Below are 19,307 nucleotides of genomic sequence, written 5' to 3' on the forward strand. Positions count from 1 at the left end.
AGGGACATCTCAGACAACATTCTCCCAAGCCATCAAAAAATAGTGTGTTGAAACTAACAGGGATGGGAGCATATGGTTCCCCTTGATAGACCATTTAATACTTTTTAGAGCATACAATTATTGTAAAATTTCAGAAACTTCAAAATAGCCAGCTACAACATAATTAGATCCTAAATTAGCATTCCAGCAATCACACCAACATTTCAAACTTCAATGTATTTAAGCTTGTGACACAATCTAATGAAGCCTATGTTTAAGGCATTTCTACGATACCAGTCATTAAAAAAAAAAACCCTAAACTCTTTGAATTTCAAATAAATTGAAAGACTAACAGAATAACTACCCGTGAGCTTGAGAGACAGACCTGGATGTAGGCTGACTCTTTAAAAAAAATCCCAGATAAAATATAAATATATAAATATAAAATATCCCAAATAGAACTTGCATCTTCCTATGTGGTGATGGCTCCACCTCACAGAAAATTTGGCAGCATGGAAGAATATCCAATAGCATTTCTCACTCTTAGATATATGTGTTGTTGCTTTTGTCCATTACATAAGTTTAATAGGAATTTTCAAATAGCTCTTCTCTCTTTTACTATACAGTTGAGGGGAGAAGGAGCACATGTATTTTTTTAGTTATTTCTACAAGCTAGCTGAACTATTGGACATTTTTAATTGTCATCTGCACGACTAAACAGGAAAAAGGAATTACATTTATTTTATAGCTGGTCTGGTAAGCTTTTTTGAGCTTCCAATGGTACTTCTACAATGGCAGGCAGTTTTTTTTTAAATCTGAAGGGACTTCACACGTATTTGCTGTGATGATACAGAAAGAAAAACTGCTTCTGGCTTCATTATAATGAATAGAAGAGTAAAATAGCCTAAAACTAAGGACAAATTGTAGAAACAATTTTACTATTAACATAATGTTAGTGAATGAAGAACCCATGGCTTCTGTATAAGCAGAAGTGAGCAGAAGGACAAATACTAGTACCATAATTTGTATTGTTTGCAGACTGCACACGAGGTACTTGCGCTCTGCTAATCACAAGGGCTGTTTCAGAGGCAAGGCATACTCCACATGTTAAAAACTAAATTATTCTTTTTACAGCACTATCTTAGCTGCAACTTTCTATTTTCTGAAAGCCCGATGCTTGTGATAGCTATAGTTACAACCTGATTAATCTTAGTACTAACATACAAACATTTTTTAAACTAGCAGAACATTAATGATATACAATTGATGTATCATACCTCAAAATGTTGATCAATTAGTTCAAAATACTCTTGCAGGGGAATTGAACCAGAAAAGGTACATGCAAAATCTTTGCAGTTTTGCTTCTTGAAATGTTCTTCGAGTCGAAGTATGAGCTCTTTTGTTATCAGCCAAAGGTCCTCTAAGTGATCACTCTGGATCCTATATCGTTCTTTGTAAACAAGAACAAATGCATGACTAATAAACACACATGCAAAGTGACATGCATTCTCTACACACCATAGTTTAGATAAGACACAAATTTAACTTGCTAACTGTATCGGAAATCTATATGAGATTTGCATAAGAGATATACATTCATTAGTGTTAAATAAATACTTGTATTTTATTGATTTCAGTCCTAAATACTCTCTATCTTTAACTTTAACAAGCAATTTTGTAGCACAAAAGGAAAATATTTATTGCTTCAGTACTACTTACTTTAGAGTATGGGCCTGTTCATGAGGAATAAAAACCAAGAACTACCATAATAAGGAAACAAGAGAATTACTGGATGATATCAAGTCATAACAACAGGCTGTCTGCAATTCTCTGCCATAACACAACCTTAATGAGCTTTTCTGAGGGTTGGAGGCAGAAAAAGGCTCAATTCACTTTGGACCGCGACAGAAGCACAACATCCTAAGCATGTGATAACAGTGATAACAAACCAACTCCAATCCACCTTAAGGCTTGAATGTCTTGGAAACAGCTATTGAGTTCTTAGATAATACACTCAATATAATTTTTATTACACCGTCACTTCCTCGGATACCTTCTAGTAGGAAAAGTATTACTCTAACTAGTTACAGACGACAAAAACATCCAGATTTGATAGTGCTGTGTGTCACTCCAGATACAGCCAATATTAGTAGATGGTGATTTTTATTCATCCACACACTATGGCTTTGTAGAAAAGGCTTAGTGTAGAAATGGAAGTCTTCATAGAAACTTAAGTGAAAAAAACAAATCATGTTATAGCCAGCATTTTCTGTCCCAGCAAATTCATTTAATTTATCACATTTTAGTGAATTTCAAATTATCAAGCTAGTGGGATGAGATTTTATTTTTGCTGTTTCTAGTCCACATTTATACAATATTCTCTTCCGTTTCCAGGAAATCAGAAACAAGTAAATGTTGAGAGGACAACACTATAGAAAATCATAGCAGGGGGTTTTTTTCCAGATAAACACTTTCAAACAACAGTTCCTTATTTCTTTTCATTACTCATCTACCAATACCTTATGCAAAATGACAGATAAAAATGCAGCTGTGAGGAAAAAGAGTTGCTGGAGTTTGACATAAAATAATTCTTTTTTTGCCCTTGTGAACAACGTTAACAGTAAATCAAATTAAACAGAATTCTTTAGAACTTGAATGTACTTACTTAAAATTTTCTCAACATTAGTAATTCAAGATTGTTTGACATTAGCACTGGCATCATTCCCAGGTTACGTATTTCACTGAACAGCAAATGACAAATTCTGTTTACAGTGTAACAGGAAAGAAGCAAGTTTTATTTAAAATCATGCCTGTTAAAGAAAAGAACACCATCTGCTAAAGATAACGTTTAACCTAATATCCATTTTTTAAACACTCACAATGTAATGGCTGGACTTAGTTGGATGTATCGCCATACTTTGCTCTAAGTGATTTTTTCCTTGAGGGAAATCAGCTCAGATGTTTTCAAGCCAAATTAACAGTCAGTCCATTGATAACTGACATATCTAATACATTAATGGTTTAAAAAGGATAAAACTAATTTCCTCCAAAAATGCATATTTAGTTTCCATACATTGTTGGTCAATACAAACACAATTTAATTTTACCATGGCCTGAGTAGAGAGCATTGCAGTAATTTGCTTTACATCATCTTCCAGCTCTCAAAGACGACACATTAGATTTAGAAACTACAAAACTGAGAATCTTTAGTTGTACTAAACACATGCTTTAAACAGCAATAAAATGAAAAAACTAGTGCTTTTTTTGTAACAGCTAACCAACTTGTGTTAGCTTTTTGTTAAAATAAGCTCTGTAACAGAAAATTAGAACAGATTTTCAGAAAATTCTCAAACAAAAAACAAGAAGTCTGAGAAGCACCAATAGGCTACTGTGCCAGTTTTGTTTGGGGTAGAGTTAATTTTCTTCGTAGTAGCCACTATGGGGCTACGGTTTGGATTTGTGCTGAAAACAGTCTTGATACCACAGGGATGTTGTAGTTACTGCTTCCACAGAGTCAAGGTCTTTTCTGATTCTCAGACTACCCCATCAATGTGTGGGCTGGAGGTGCACAAGAAGATGGGAGGGGACACAGCTGGGACCAGCTGACCCTAACTGACCAAAGGGATATTCCATACCATATGATGTCATGCTCAGTAAAAAAAGCTGGGGAAAGAGGAAGGATGCAGGGGATGTTGGAAGTGATGGCATTTGCTTTCCCAAGTAACGGTTACACGTTATGGAGCCTGGCTTTCCTGGAGATGGCTGAACACCTGCCTGCCAATGGGAAGTAGTGAATGAATCCCTTGCTTTGTTTTACCTAGGAAACTGTCTTTATCTCAACCCACAAGTTTTCTCACTTTTACCCTGCCAATTCTCTCCCCCATCCCACTGTGGGGTAGTAAGTGACTGCGTAGTGCTTAGTTGTTTGCTGGGGTTAAACCACAACATGGGTTACAATGACTTTTAACACTACAACAGGTTGTCCAACCAGCACAACCTGTATGATTACCCTGCCAGCAGGTTCTCTGAAGGAAGTCTAGAAGATTTAGTCCACTTCTCAGCTAGGAAGCCCGTATCAACAGAAAACAAACAAACAAACAAAAACAACAGCAACAATATAAAAAACAAACAAAAATACACACACACAAACCCAAACAAACAAACAAAACCCAAACAAACAAACAAAAAAACCCAACCACAATTAGAAGTCAAGTCTTCTTGATATTATGATTAAAAGAATGTTTTAAAACATTTCAGGGAAAAACCAGCTGACCAAACAAACAAACAAAACCACCACCTTAAAACTTTAACCTACATTGGGCAAGCTTCTTTTTAATATGAGTTAACTGTCAAAATGAACTTCAGGATGGGTTTCTTTGCAACAGTCCTCTTGACAGTCTGAAGTAACATCTTCAACTACTACACTGTTCAAAATGGATCAGCTAATACAACTAAAAACACATGTCAAAACAGATATCATTCATATTTGCAGTTTCAGCAGTGAAACCCAACTGTAACCTGTAGACTTTCATTCCTACATGTAGTTCTTCCCATTCAGAACTCAAGGTCCATTTGATAAGTGATATAGAAAAAGTTGTCTTCTTCAATTGTCAAAGATTAACTCCTTTCATGGAAAACCAGAAATAAGGATTGATGAGTTCCAATGAACTTTTTTATGTTTCTGAAACACCATTACTGCCAGTCACTATTTACCGACACATACAATTTCCTTTTTAAAGAACAATTCCACAATTATAATGGTACATAAGCACTTTTACAAAGAAGGAGGACATAATTTGATCTGCATTCATTAGTTCCATATAAGATCTGTCCACTCAAGTACAACCATTTTAGTATCTTGAAATTCTACCAAACAATGCTTTTGTATTATGGATACTCTATTACATTTTTTCCAAATAGGTTTTCCTTAGGTAACATTTCAAATAAGCAAATCCCCTCCTAAGAAATTCTGTACCCAACCCAATCCAACACATTAAGAGGATGCTGGAAACAGGCTGCTAACATAGAAGGTGGCATCACACAACTTGTTTGTTTTCTAAAGTAAGGATTCCCAGACACAAGAAATGAGTAGTCACACTAAGAGAAACAGATATTTTGAATCTCCTTTGTAAAGTGAACTTCACAAGTAAAGCAGTGTGGGAAAGTTTATAGTAAGACTGCAAGTGTCATTCCTAGCTAGTGAATAAACAAACCTGAGAGGAAAAGCTTGAGGGTCTGGGGTGAGGGAATTAAAAGTTATAGCCTCACTAGAAGCTAAAATACATTCATTACATAGACACAAATTTGTCCCTTGCACAGCATCAAATTTAGCAACTATGCAAAACAAAGTCCAAATGAAAGATTTAAAATGTAATCCAGAAAAATGTTAATTATAAATCCTATAAATTCTTTAGCTTTTAGAATCTATCATTGCATGTCTAGTTAGTTTAAACTGTTCAAGATCTACTATTTAAACACATATTAAAAACAAACTAACAATAAAACAGCATGCAAATAATGTGTACACAAAGCAATACAAATAAATTTGAACCTTAGAAATGTAAAGTGAATCTTGGTACAATGAAAGTTACTCTCCAGATGGTTTCTGTTTTTAACACATTTGATTACATTAGAAAAGATATTAAATATTATCTCATAGCCCACAGCTGACGCCACCAATATTTATATAACCCATAATGAATACTGATTTTTGAAAACAGTGAGGCAGATTATTTTTGTGTTGAAAGAATTTCACATCAACAAATTAGGTTCTGATTTCTCACTTAAAACAGTTTTCATAAAGCATTCACACAGTGTTCCATTTGAACTCTATGCAATGCACAATAGGTACTCTAGTTTTTCAATTTGTTAGTCTGCTGTATTAAAAGAAGACTTTGTGCCTTGTTGGCATGGATAATGCTAAACACAATTTAATTGGTCTGGTTCCAATGCACATGCCAAGAAAGAGTTTAGCAAGTGAAGCAGTTGTACAGGGCAAGATCATAAACTCTCCAAAATGAAGAGAATCGATCCCAAACTCACTGGTGGTTGGAACATGACTACTTAATTCACTAACTGGCCTATACAAGAGAAACTGGACCAGGTAACAGTATATCTACACACATGTTCATACATTCTGTAAGCATAATAGGAAGGATATTGGATCCATAATCCTATACTTAGAAAGACATACAGGCATCTAAAGATACAGACAGGCATTTATTTCGATGTAGGAAAGCAAGCAAGTAGGGTCTAGACAATGCCTAATTGAAGTCAAGGATTACTGAAAGTCAGTGGAGAGTTAGAAACCTGCTTTTTAATCCCTTCCAAAATTTCAGTAGATTACTACTTCTAAACACAGGTGTTGAAATACCTTTGAAGAAAATAGGGTTTTTTTTATTATTATAATGACAGTGTTGACTCATGAAGAAAAAAAATGCTAAAAACCTAAAGAAAATCCAGTTTCTTCAGAGAATTGTCACTGTAGTGTACTATATTATGATTTTTTGTTTTGTTATAAAATGTTGTGCCTCCACTAGTAACGTTATTAGATACTAGAGAAAGGATACGAATCAGTTACTAACACTTTGAAACTCCTGTGTTAGTTCTCACACAGTGATTATCCTTCTTTTATGATCCACATTCTCATTCTTTACATATATTAACTGATGATGAGGCTGCTTTTACATGTATACTAATCGCACTTACGTGATGTTTTTGAAGCAAGAAGAGTAGTTTTTGAACCAGTTAAAAACTGAAATCCCAGAGCATTTGCCTGGTCATCCCCAGATGGATCGACAAAGTCTGAAAGAGAAAATTAAATACGGTTTTCTATAATTTGACACCACTACTCAACAAACCTCAAGCCACAGCCAGGAACACATCAACCTTCGCATGAGTAATTTAGGAAAGGCAATCTGATGAGACTGCTTCTCTTCTTAAGGCTCAGAAGTTAACAACATCAGCAGTAGTTGGGTGTACCCTCCCTCCATTCAGAGGCAGAAGCTTAGCAACACACTACAAATTTCTTCGAGGTTCAGTCTCTGTCATCTGAAAAGAATTCTGATTAGTGTACAGCCCAAAGACAACCACCTTTTACCAAATGCAAGGTCAGCTTTAATTCAGGTATTTATGCAAAAATAATGTGGAAATTAGAATGAAAATGTTTAAGCACCCTCTGTTTTCAGTTTTCAGCACACAGCACACCACCTAGCTTGCTAAAACTAGCTACTCTGCAAAGTCCATGCAAATCCATCATTCTTTTCATTCCATGTAGTGGATGATACCAGCTTAAACGGCTCCGTTTTAGAGTACTGTATTTTACAAACCACTGCATGTCACCTCTCCTCTCAAACTTCCTCTAAAAATAAGGCAAAATGGGGAGCAGAAGAGACATAACTTTTATTGATTACTCCAAGAATCCAAAGTTCCTTCACAGATCATATCATAAAAGTGGGATGAACAGAAATCAGATTTTGATACCTTCTTCTGGAACACATTAGGCCTATGCTTTGTGCTACATTTTCAACAACGCATCCATAGGTTAAAAAAAATAATAATAATAATGCTGTATTTCAAAAGCATGTCTAAACAGAAATCCATAAGTTTATTATTGCTTAGCCATAATGGAACCCTATGAGTAAAACCCAAAAATGTAGACCTTTGGAAAAAAAATTTATCTGTTTCAAGTAAGTATTACATAGCACACACATTTGAGAGGAATTACATATTTACTCTCAAAGTGAAGAAAATCATACTACCAAAAAAATATAACCATGCCCACTCCACTGCTCTCAGACAAATGTACTATAAAAGCATTTCAAAAAAGAGATGCAGCTCCACCTTAAAAATATCATATTAAAGTTGTTGGCCCGTACAGCTTTCAGAAAACTGTTCCAGAACCTTCGGCCTCTGAAGTTCAGAAACTTAATCACTGCCAGACTGAGCTTATTCACAATCACTTTATAGCCCTGTTTATTCATTTCTTCTTGTGCTAATAAGATCATCTAGATCAATGATACAGACACAAAATATTTACTGAAGGCAACTGTGTTCCATTTTTTGCCTGTGCTTTATTAAGCTAAATTATTTTGTTTATTTTAATTCTCCTCTTCAAATCCCTAGATAATGTTCATAGCCTTTTTCTACACTTTTGAGCTTGAATTAACTTTTATTTAATACCATCAATGAGCACTCAGTGTGCTGATGCACAGTAACACGATATTAGTTTCCTGTGTGGCAACATTTTGTCTAATGCATACTCAGTTCTTTTTTGTTTGCTTATGATTGTATCACATTGTACCACAGAGTATTCCTGTGGTAACTTTTACCTCCTCAATCTCTTGCCAATTATGAGCACATAACTACAGGAGAAATTATTTTGATAGCATTACACTTTATAGTACCCAAATTCGTTCTTCTTTTTCTGGTCCTAAATGGCACCTTAACCATCTTTCATACTATTTTAATATTCTCCTGAATATAAAATGTAGATCAGGTTTCTGCATCAGAAAATATCTCTGAGTACATATTTTTCTTAATCCAAGAAAACTAATGAAACAATTAAATAAGATCAGCTCCAAAATGATATATCAAGAACTCCACAAATCTTCCTCCAGAGCAACTGTACCCCTTACATACAAGATTTACCACTTTTTATTTGCCCCGCTTAACTTTTTTTAAAGGAATGCCCATGTTTTCCCAATTACAACACCATTGATGTGATTTTATGTAAAATGATTTTCTGGATACATCAAAATTTGATCTATATCATGTCCCCTGTGTAAAGAAATCTGCAGTATTGCCAGAGACAGATATACTAGCCCAGATGGACTATTATTGAAATATTATGCCATCATTTATTTTAAAATATACTTTTTAAACATTTTAACATTAGCTTTGTTAAGTACCTCATTACTTTGGACAGACAAGCAATTCCTGTGGAAGTTACTGACACATCACCTATTATGGATAAAATCAAAGACTTACCTGGAAAAATGGTGAGAAAACTGATGGGAGGTTTATTGGTATCAATCGTTAGCTTGTGGTTTGCTGCTTTTGAAGGTTGAGCTGGAAAGCAAACTAACCGCAAAGGCAGCCTGAAGTTACACTGTGCAACATTCAGTACTCCTAAAATGAAAGAACAGAGATTCATTTTTTGTATCCATCTCCTGAATACAAGATACTTCATACTGCTGTCCTCAAAGAGGTATAACAAGATACTTTTAACACAAGTAAGAAATACATTAAAACAAAAACCACATGAAACTCTAGATTTTTGTTAAATTTTCTACTTAAAATAAGTTTAAATTTGAATATTTTTAATTACCTTTTCAAATGAATGGGAAAGCAAGAGTTACTAGCCATTCCACTGCATACCTGTATTTACACCAATTACCATGCAATAAAGATCAACATTTCATTTAATACTAGACAAACAATTCTACTTTAATATAGACTATACCTGTGTAATTACTCCTGATACTTTTAAACAAAACTGAAGCATGTACGTTTTCATCAGGAATATCACAAACTAAATCCTTTTTAAGAAGAACACTTTCACTCTTTTTTTATACCCTTAAATAACATCCAGGCAACCTTCATATAATCAGTCAGAGGCTTTGGCTTAGAAAAAAAAAAATGTATCTAACAGAGATTATTACTCAAAGGTATGTGAAATTCTATCTTTCAACTCACTGCATCATAATAAAACAGAACTGTAGAACAAACTGCATCCTACCTTTGGTATTGGGATCTAATATAATACGCAATTTTATCAGAATGGTGCAAGAGGAAAGAGGAAGTTTTAACACTAACATTAGGAAATATGTTTAGTAGAATGAGTACAATATTTGCTCAAATAGAAACGTTTAAAATTGCTGGCAAGTCAGAAATTGCCATTATGTTTTATGTGAAAGGCAAAAAGGGCTAGTTGCTACGAAATACAGAGTTCTTGCACAGTTGGGCAGCCAGATTATGGGTTTTTTGAGGAGGATTTTCTGATGAAGCAACTAACAGTGAAACCTTGTTTTGTTTGAATACAGACATCACTACAGGCACCAATACTCATCTCATTGAGAACAGTATTGATGTCATAGCAGCAATCACTCATTCTCTCCCAAATAATCCATGAAACTCAAACACTAACCCCAACACCCACCTCAGCAGAATTTAACAAAGTACATTTTTAGAGATAATAGAGTAAGTTACTGTCATGGATTATATGGAGACAGAAAAGTCATGAAAAGTTATCAGTCATGTAAGCTTAGCAGGTTAGTATAAAAATAGACCTCAACCAGTCAACAGTGATCCAAGCAACCTTTTTTGCTCACAACTTTGTTGCTTGGCGGATCCCTTCAAGTGAAAAATTATTTCTAATACTCATATCAGGGGAAAAATGTTACTAGAAGGCTCAGATCCATCCCTCTCATTGTCAATTCAATAGTTCTTTTGGCTGGCAGATAATGCCTTCAAGTAACTACTCTGCAGCAATTTGTAAAAAAAAAAACAAAACAAAACAAAACAAATCATTGTAAAACAAGCAGAAAGCCCATTTTGAGGACAGGTCCTAAAAACTAGGATCTCTCTGGGTTCCAAAGAAAATTCCTGAAAAAATACTTGACAACAAACCTACGACCTTTCAGAATGATTCACTCAACCATATCTTCATCATCTGATGGGAAAATTAAAATATTTTCTTGATGACAACAAAACACAAACATCTTATTATTGCACTTAAACATGAAGACTTGTCAACAGGAAAAAATTAGTGACAAAACTAGCCAAAAATATTTTGAAATATTTTTATTTAAACCAAGATGTTTTTCTTCTTGTTTCAAACCAGCTTTTCCTAGATAGTCTGTTCTCAGTCTGCCTCATCATAAACATAATTTTTCAATGTTTCAGATAAAGTTCAAACTAAAACTAAACATTAAAGCTCAGATCTCTGATTATTAAATTAATATTAAAAGGATATTAAAATAATAAATTAATATTAAAATGGTATTAAATAATCAGATAATTTATACTTTTTCTGGTATTGATGTCCCTAAACTTAACTAATCCAGTGCAACTCACAGTAACCCAAGTAAATTTTGTCCCAGATAATTCTGTGCTCCACAGTACTTTCTTCAACATCATGTTTTCATCTTGAGTAGAAATTTCTTAAAACAAACTCCAAATCTTCATTTTTAGAATGTTACCCTTTCAAATTAAATACACTTATTTTATATAGCTTACTGATATATTTACTCTGTTTTTTAATAATTTTAAAAATCACTTTGTATAGCAGAAATCTGCCACATGGTGATAGCTATTCTTGCCAAGAATAGTATTCTATTGAGATGGTTCAAGCATCTGTTTCCTGTACGGCACCTTAAGGTCCCCTGAAATATCCAGAAACCAGAAAGGGGGAGAATCATTAACAAAGCTATCTACTCTATTACTTCAATTAGTATGCTCGTAAGAGCATATGTATTGAAAAGCAAGACTCAAATATGTATACATCTATATGTATACATTTGTTTAGGAAAACGGCAAAACTGAAAACACCCTTTCAGTTCTCTCTAAATCTATGACAAGCAACTTTTTCCCCCTTCCCAAAATGTGAGGGAATTTGTGTTCAATATATATTTTTTAAGTTAGTGAAATATCTCCTACAAGGACTGTATTTTTTCAACACATGTACACAACTACATTGTAAAATTACCCTTCTCTCTTTTTAGTCTTCCTATACATAACCTAACTTTCCAGTCTTGTTTTGTTTTTCAATTGTACCTTTTGCAAATATCTACCACAAGCACAGCTAGGTTTTGTACTGCTGGTATTCTCAGTTAGAAAGCAGCCTTTTAGCCTTGAATAAGACGTTTCCAAAAAGAATTGGAATGAAGAGATGTTAAGTGACTTAATTCCCAGAGCTACTCAGTCCAAACAGTATGGCATTAGCTGCAAATCCTTAATAGCTGTTTCAGTTGCACCAAAAAAGCTATAATTTAGCTGCCTAAATACTTGCTGAAACTCGAAAAAAAACCCTAAAAATATGGTAAAGAACATATAATTGTGTTTTCCATTTTCAATCTCAATGCACAAGGCACTTAATACCTTGCAAAATTTCTGTTACATATGAGAAAGTGCAATATACATCAGGCTGAGGGAGCTGGGTCTCTTTAGGAGGAGACTGTAGGGTGACCTTATTAATATTTACAAATATAAAAAGGGTGAGTGTCACGAGGACGGAGCCAGGCTCTTCTCAGTGACAACCAATTGTAAAACAAGGGGTAATGGGTACAAACTGGAACACAAGAGTTTCCACTTAAATTTGAGAAGAAACTTCTTCTCAGTGAGGGTGACAGAGCACTGGAACAGGCTGCCTGCCCAGCGACGTTGTGGAGTCTCCTTCTCTGGAGACATTCAAAATCCGCCTGGACACCTTCCTGTGTAACCTCATCTGGGTGTTCCTGCTCCAGCAGGGGGGTTGGACTGGATAATCTTTTGAGGTCCCTTCCAATCCTTAACGTTCTGTGACTCTTTGATTCTGTGTGATCACCAAGATATCTTTACTACTTTCTATTTTTCCCCATGAGCAATTGTCTTTTTATGTCTAAGCCTCATTTACTTTCAATTTTCTCAGATATCCACCTCTTCATAGCATCAAATCAAGGATGATAATAATAACTTATAGAAATAATAAGTAAAATCACAGCTCCCTTCCAAATCTGCTTTATTCAGCATATGCTGTCACTCTAAAACCATTCTATCTTTGCACTTTCCATTTACTCACCTTCAGGATTGAACTCTGCCATATAACCAGCAATGGGACAAAAAAAAAAAAAAAAAAAAAAAAAAAGAATACATAAGATGCTAGTCAAGATAAAAGGGAAAAGTAGTAACAGGTTTTAAAGAACTTAAGCCACATTTGCTAAGTAGACAATGCATAAAGACGTAATACTAGCCAAAGCCCAGACATGAGACCACATTCATCAATAGTGCAATCTCATCCAACTGAGTGACTCATTAACCTTCAGCTGTATGAATCCCACAGAGATACACTGAAGACTGATTTGGCCACAAATCTGGATATCTTAAAAAACAAAAGAGGAAAAAGTCCCTATTCAGACAAATTGAAGTTACAAAGGCACTTGATTTTTGTTTACTAGTATATTACACTTAAGAATTTTATTGCCTTGTACAAGTAACACTGCTATTTGTATGTAATTGAAAAGAATTATCCCAGCTTAATAATTTAAATGAATATCCAAAAATTTAGCAAGGCCTTAATTATGCTTCTTTATTTAGAAGTTCTCCAACTTCTACTGTTAAAGGTAAGTTTCTAAAATTTCTTCTACAGTTCCCAAACTCTGTTAGACCTCATGTCTTCTGGAGATTTTTTTTAATTGCATATAAACAATCAATCATAGTTAAGATACCGTATTTCTTTACTTCCCTAACCAAAAGGCTTGCAAAATCCAACCTAATATAAAATGTAAGTGTAAGCTTAACTAGCATCACCTGAAAGAAATAATACATTAATTTGCTGGTGAGAAATACCCTTTAAATTTGATACTCTGGTCTTGCAAAGCAAAATCACAGAAGCAAAACAAAAAGCAAGTTTTCAAAATCAGAGGATCCAAGATACTCAAAAGTATACTGCCTATATGGTTGTACCACAAAACATGTCTAAAGCCACATCACTAAGCTGGACAGTTATGAAAGTACTGCATCTCATTCACAAGGAACAAGCAGGGTCATCGCACAAAGGGACTGAAGTTGTGTAGGCTGTTTGTGTGGGCTCTCAAGAAAAAGGGAGGAGCATCCTTCTCTCCCTCATCCTCTGCACATACCTGCAAGACTCGTCTAAAGAGGGTGAGATTTCTTTAAAAACACGAGTTCAAGTTTTGGCTAGAAATAAACATTTCTATCATCACACAGACTATCAACATAAACACAATGGTTCAAGTGAGAAGTGATGTGAAGTAAAAGCTTAAATAAAAGTGTCTACACAGGATAAGGTACTCAAGACCACCACCCTTCACAGAAGCCCTAACTCCACATGCATGTCTTTGATGCCAGTCCACTCCATGTCACCTTTCCATTTGTGCTGGCACAGGCCTGTGTTTGCACAGTGAAACAAATCAGCAAATCTGGCTGAGAAATAACTGTTGATTGTGTGAGCACAACAGGGGAGGAGATGCAGAAGCAAAGCCAAGCAGTGAGAAGAACAGACAGTTTAAACTGGTTTATGCTGCATTTAACTTAACATGGAAGCCCTGCCTAAACACAGTTTCTCAGTAGCCTGACAAATTCACAGGGCTGTGTGCAGAAAACTGAGCTAATCAGTCATCGGTAATGGGTAGCAGGGTAAATTTACATATTCTATCACTAGGGTTGTTAGGGCATAATAAACCAGAATGACTTAGTTTCTATTACTTTGGATTACTTCATTTGTTTAAAATGAGTATGTTCCCTTGTTAAAAGGGAAGTGAGGAATAATCACACCCAATGCTTATTCAAATCTCCTCCTCTGTAGCAAGGCAGTTATTGTCACATTTGTTGGCAGCCCAGAAGGCTGAATAGTCATAAAGATGTAATTAACTTCTCACTTGAGGAGCTGGTCCCTTAAAAGGCAGCACAGAAGTGAATTGATAGGACAGGGTGGGAAAGCTTGTACAGCTGCTTCCCCTGCCATAAGCACATGATCTTACCTCTTCAAAACCAATTAGATAACTTAATAATGCTATATAAAATATTAACTAAAACTGAAGACTAGACTCTGATGGACATTATTTCTTTAATTAATGCTGCCTGTAATGTATTTCAAAGGAAATTTTATAAGAAATATGTAAAGAAAGAGACCTCAAAAAAGGCAAAACAAGTTGAAATCTCCAATGGCTTACCTGTTGGTGTATTATATGAAACCACACAATTTCCTTCAAGTTCTGATGGAGCACAATTCCCCTTCAAAAAGACAGACAGGACCACAGTTTCAGATGCATCTGGTTCTAAAAACAATGCAAAATTAAATCAAGTAATAGGAGCATCCAAATGAAAGCAACATATTTTCTAGCGTTTTGGGAAACATTCTACTAAACTATGATAGTTGTTTCCATCAGTTCACATTTATCAAATCACTGGACATGTTTTCAAAGATTCTCAGGAAAAAAGTAACATGACACAAATGTAACGGTACTATAATAATTTACCTAGATCATCCAAGAAGAACTGATCACAGGTCACTGCTAATGGAGCTTGTACACATACTACCAGGTTTGGTTTCTGTGCAGTCACTCTGCTCTGTATTGTTACCTAAAACAAGTGACATAGAGGAGTATTTAAAGGCAGCAAGAAATTGATCACTGTATAACAGAAAACAAACATAACCAGCAAAAAGATATTAAAAACTTGTAAAAAGCAATTCAGCAACAATGTTTCAGAATTCAAAATTTCAACTTTGAAATCAGTATTTTCCTTTTACACTTCTTATTTACTTACAGCCAATAATAAAACACAATAACTTGAAAGGCTACAAAAAACTGAGGGGATTTCTCATGTTCTTTGTCATTTTAACCTAAGACAAGCTAATATTGAAGTGTTAATTAAAATTTTAATATTTTCCAAGTGTCACATGCATTTGTTCTAATGTAAATAACATGTTACCTCTTTCAGGTGACTAAAGTAAAAAGAATAATAATAATAATTTTAAAAAATGCTAACCAAAGAAATTACATCCTTTAACTGCAAAGACAAACTCACAAACTCACAGTCTTCTGAATAACTTCAGAGTCAAGTTCTATTTGATTGTTCACTGCAAACAAATTCTAAAATTCAATATACAGGATTACCCAGCACAACTGCAATGCTAGGTTATGAGAGCTGACCTAACCATAAACCTGGAGTGACACTGGTTGCTTCTGTTGTAGGCACTTGTTTCTCTGCAAAAAGCAATGGATATCAAAAGAATGCCCTTAGCTCAGATCTTAAATGAAAGTATAGTCGTGATCGAAATCTGAATGTGGTCTGCATATACATAGAGCATATCTGCTATCTATTATCATCTGGCTTATATTGCTGGTTTACCAAGGAGCTCACAGCCAGGTTAAATCAGTTTCAGAAAATATTATTAGTTATAAAATTACTCAAGTGTTAGGAAGTTTGACTGCTTTATGAGAATTAACATCAACATTTATTTTGGCTTAACCATACATTTAGGCTGTAAACAAGTCCTCAGACCATCCATCGCTCTTAATGCTACCAAGGAAAGATCATGTCTAACTCAAGTAGATGCACATACATCAGGTAAACTTTGCCCCATTTTCTGAAGCCAGAATCTCAATAAGATGAACAATGAACACGGAAACAATAGCCTTACAGATGCTATGCCAGTTAAATGAACTGAAAACATGCAGATATGAGACTGCACACTTCAGAATTTATAATTAAGACAGTGACAGTTAAAGTTACAGGAAAATGCTACTTCAGTGCATTTCTCAGTTATGTTTGGCTTTGTGGTGCACACAGGAGCCTGAAGTGAATAATTCTCTTATCCAGAACCTTTTGTCAAAAGTACCTGATTTTATTAAAACTCTTCAGAAAGGCCTGTCACTGGTGCATAATTAAATTTAAAAATTAAGTTTTTAATAGAAAAGTAAGTGTCACAAATTATGGAAGTTTGGTTTAGAACACAATGCACTGCCTGCAGATTTTTTTGGTACAATGATCACCATTACAATGCCAAATAATATTCACTGGTAACATTACCTACTTTGCAGAAGACATGTAAGGTAGGCATTTACACACTGGTTGCAGTTGTACAACTCAAGAAAATATTTAATTTTAACATTTATCCCATTTGTTCTCAACTTGTCCAAATTCAGTGGTTAAGTTCAAATTACTCTGACAGGAGCCATAACATGCAACCACCATGTACAAGTATTTCTTACTTTCACAGGAACCAATGCTTATAACTTTGTAAATATTGAAGAGTTTAATCCATTAATCAAAAGGACTCTTCCATCAACTGCAATTAATTAGAATGGAGACATACGAAGATCAGTTAATTGAACTTTTCACAGGAAAAAATATTCTGGAAAGAACCAAATGCATGATAACACCTACACTTACTATTTTTGTTTTATTAGAAGGTATAGGATCTCTAAACAAGAAAATGGAAAAGAAAGATTTCCAACTCTATAAACACCTCCATAGTCATTTTAAAGTGTTTGTCATTGATCTTACAATAGCAATGAGCAGATGAGGGAGAACAACAGGAGTTACCCAAGTTCCCAACACTAAAATCATAAACATTCTCCAAAACTTGAATTTGGCAACTATGAACACAATACTTTACTCTGTAATAACTCACTTATACAATATATTGGCTCCAATGTAAACTAAAAGCTGATCAATTCATAACTTTGTCTGGAGGTAACTTAAATTTACATTATATATTTTAAGGTACCCTAATTTTCACAAACAGCCTGATTCAAAGTCCAGTGTCATTCATCTGAACTGCATTGAGCAAAACTGTCACAGACTTTATTAGGATTAAGATTTTACCCTGTATCATTTTAGCATTTAAAAATGCAGATAAATTTGTTGGACTGAGTACAACTAAACCACAGTAGTGTAATGGAATCTGGTTCAACAAATAGTCCAGTTACCCGCTGAACTTTTCTCTCAGGATGGAGGGTTCTCAAAAATAAGGTTCCACTGATATTCCTAAAAGATACTCTCAAACTCAGAAATGAAAATCATTATCCTTTTTAGGCAATACTACGGAGAAACTCCACTTGCACACATATGCATGTGCACACATACATTTTCTTTAGAATCACTTAAAGGCAGCAGCTCTTATGGAGGACTGCAATGATGTCAATTTTCAAGTTAGATTTTTCTAGCATTTTTTTTTTTCACTAGCAAAAGCGGTGAAAGTCTTTTTACAAAAGAAAGTCTATTTTTGTTTATTGACAACTAAAAAGGCAGCTGAAGATAATAAACTTCACATTTTGAGTAACCAGATATTTATTCCCTTTGAAATGCATTGGAAAAATTATTCTTATAACTTCGAAAACAACTTCCATCCTAATCATGTTTTTGTGTCTGCTTCTTGATAAGCCTATCAAACTCCAATCACTTTCTGACTTTGGTAGAAGGCTTGCTAGAATGACACCTTGTTATATTAAGGAGAAAAAAAATTACATATATATTGCATTTCAAACATTACTCATTTTCATGATCGAAGTGAAATATACAGAAAGTGACAGGTCTGTTTAAATTTGCCACCACTAATTTTGAATGCTACTGTTTGAGTTAGGCACAGTACCTTTACTGTCACTGATGGTACTGCCTCTGCTTTTACCTCACTGTCAATGGCTTGCTGTGAAGAAAAAGATGAAAACAGAGTAAATTCAATATGATGAATGAGTGGACACAATTAATGCAACAGTACTTTCCTACCATCAACTTGGTAAACAGGGAATTAACAGTAAAGTACTTATCATTCCTATGACAGATTAAAATACACAAAATACATTTCTGAGTTCCCTCTGAAAATGTAAAGCCTCTGCTTGAAATTCCCTGTAAAAAGGATAGCAAAAGGTCATGAATGTTGGGTACATAAGAAACTAATACACTTTGATGTATATATGAAAATTTGAAAATGCTTTGTTTGGCACACTACTTTCCACTGTATATTTATTTAAATTCTGGAAATACCTTCTGTTATTCAGCAGGGAAAGGTGACTTCCAATCTGCTAATATATTGTATACATACCATAGTTTGTACTATAAAAATCACTACACACTATCTTATAATCAGAAATATATTTTGAACTTCAAAAGAAAATTATAGCAGATATCTTGCTACTTCTGCTAATTTCTTTTTCAACAGGCAATTCCACCTAATTCTAAATCAATCCTGACCTTGCAGTCTATTTCAATATCTTATTTTGTGCTTATATTTCATTTTGTAATAGGTCAGTCCCTACAGTTTAAAAAAAAAGTTCCTGTTTGTTTAAACTATATTATTTTAAGGAAACACTTCACTTCTGCTATAATAGCAAATTACTGACTTGAACTTACACCTTCTCATAATAAAAGAGTAAATTAAGAATAATCTGATGTCCTCCACCCACCCTCCTTTTCATCCCAACATGCCAGTATAAGGTCCACATCCGCAAAGTTCCCAAGAAGTCAGAAAGTTGGTAGGCTCTCTGGTTCTAGAAATAGTCCTTCCCTTTGTACACTGTGTATCTTTTTCGTTGAAAAAAGTGTAGCTACTTTCATACTGGTTTGCCATGCCCACTGTCTCTGGTGACCAGCAGTTGACCCTGAAG

General features: G+C 34.6%; 1 protein-coding gene across 3 annotated transcripts in view; it reads right to left on the reverse strand.

The window, feature by feature from the left end:
* Positions 1-19,307, reverse strand: part of BBS9 (Bardet-Biedl syndrome 9) — a 338,602-nt gene that overhangs the window by 257,008 nt on the left and 62,287 nt on the right. For 2 of the 3 annotated variants that reach the window (XM_082045334.1, XM_082045336.1), the window contains exons 13-19: positions 18,296-18,349; positions 15,177-15,279; positions 14,871-14,975; positions 12,758-12,772; positions 8,968-9,108; positions 6,688-6,783; positions 1,257-1,429 (exon numbers count right to left, since the gene is read on the reverse strand). In XM_082045334.1, the coding sequence (XP_081901460.1) occupies positions 1,257-1,429; positions 6,688-6,783; positions 8,968-9,108; positions 12,758-12,772; positions 14,871-14,975; positions 15,177-15,279; positions 18,296-18,349 (687 nt within the window). The remainder of the gene's footprint in view (positions 1-1,256; positions 1,430-6,687; positions 6,784-8,967; positions 9,109-12,757; positions 12,773-14,870; positions 14,976-15,176; positions 15,280-18,295; positions 18,350-19,307) is intronic. The other variant, XM_082045335.1, reaches the window with a different exon arrangement.

The sequence above is a fragment of the Streptopelia decaocto genome, assembly GCF_964273445.1.
Source record: "Streptopelia decaocto genome assembly, chromosome: 2".
Classification (NCBI taxonomy): domain Eukaryota; kingdom Metazoa; phylum Chordata; class Aves; order Columbiformes; family Columbidae; genus Streptopelia; species Streptopelia decaocto.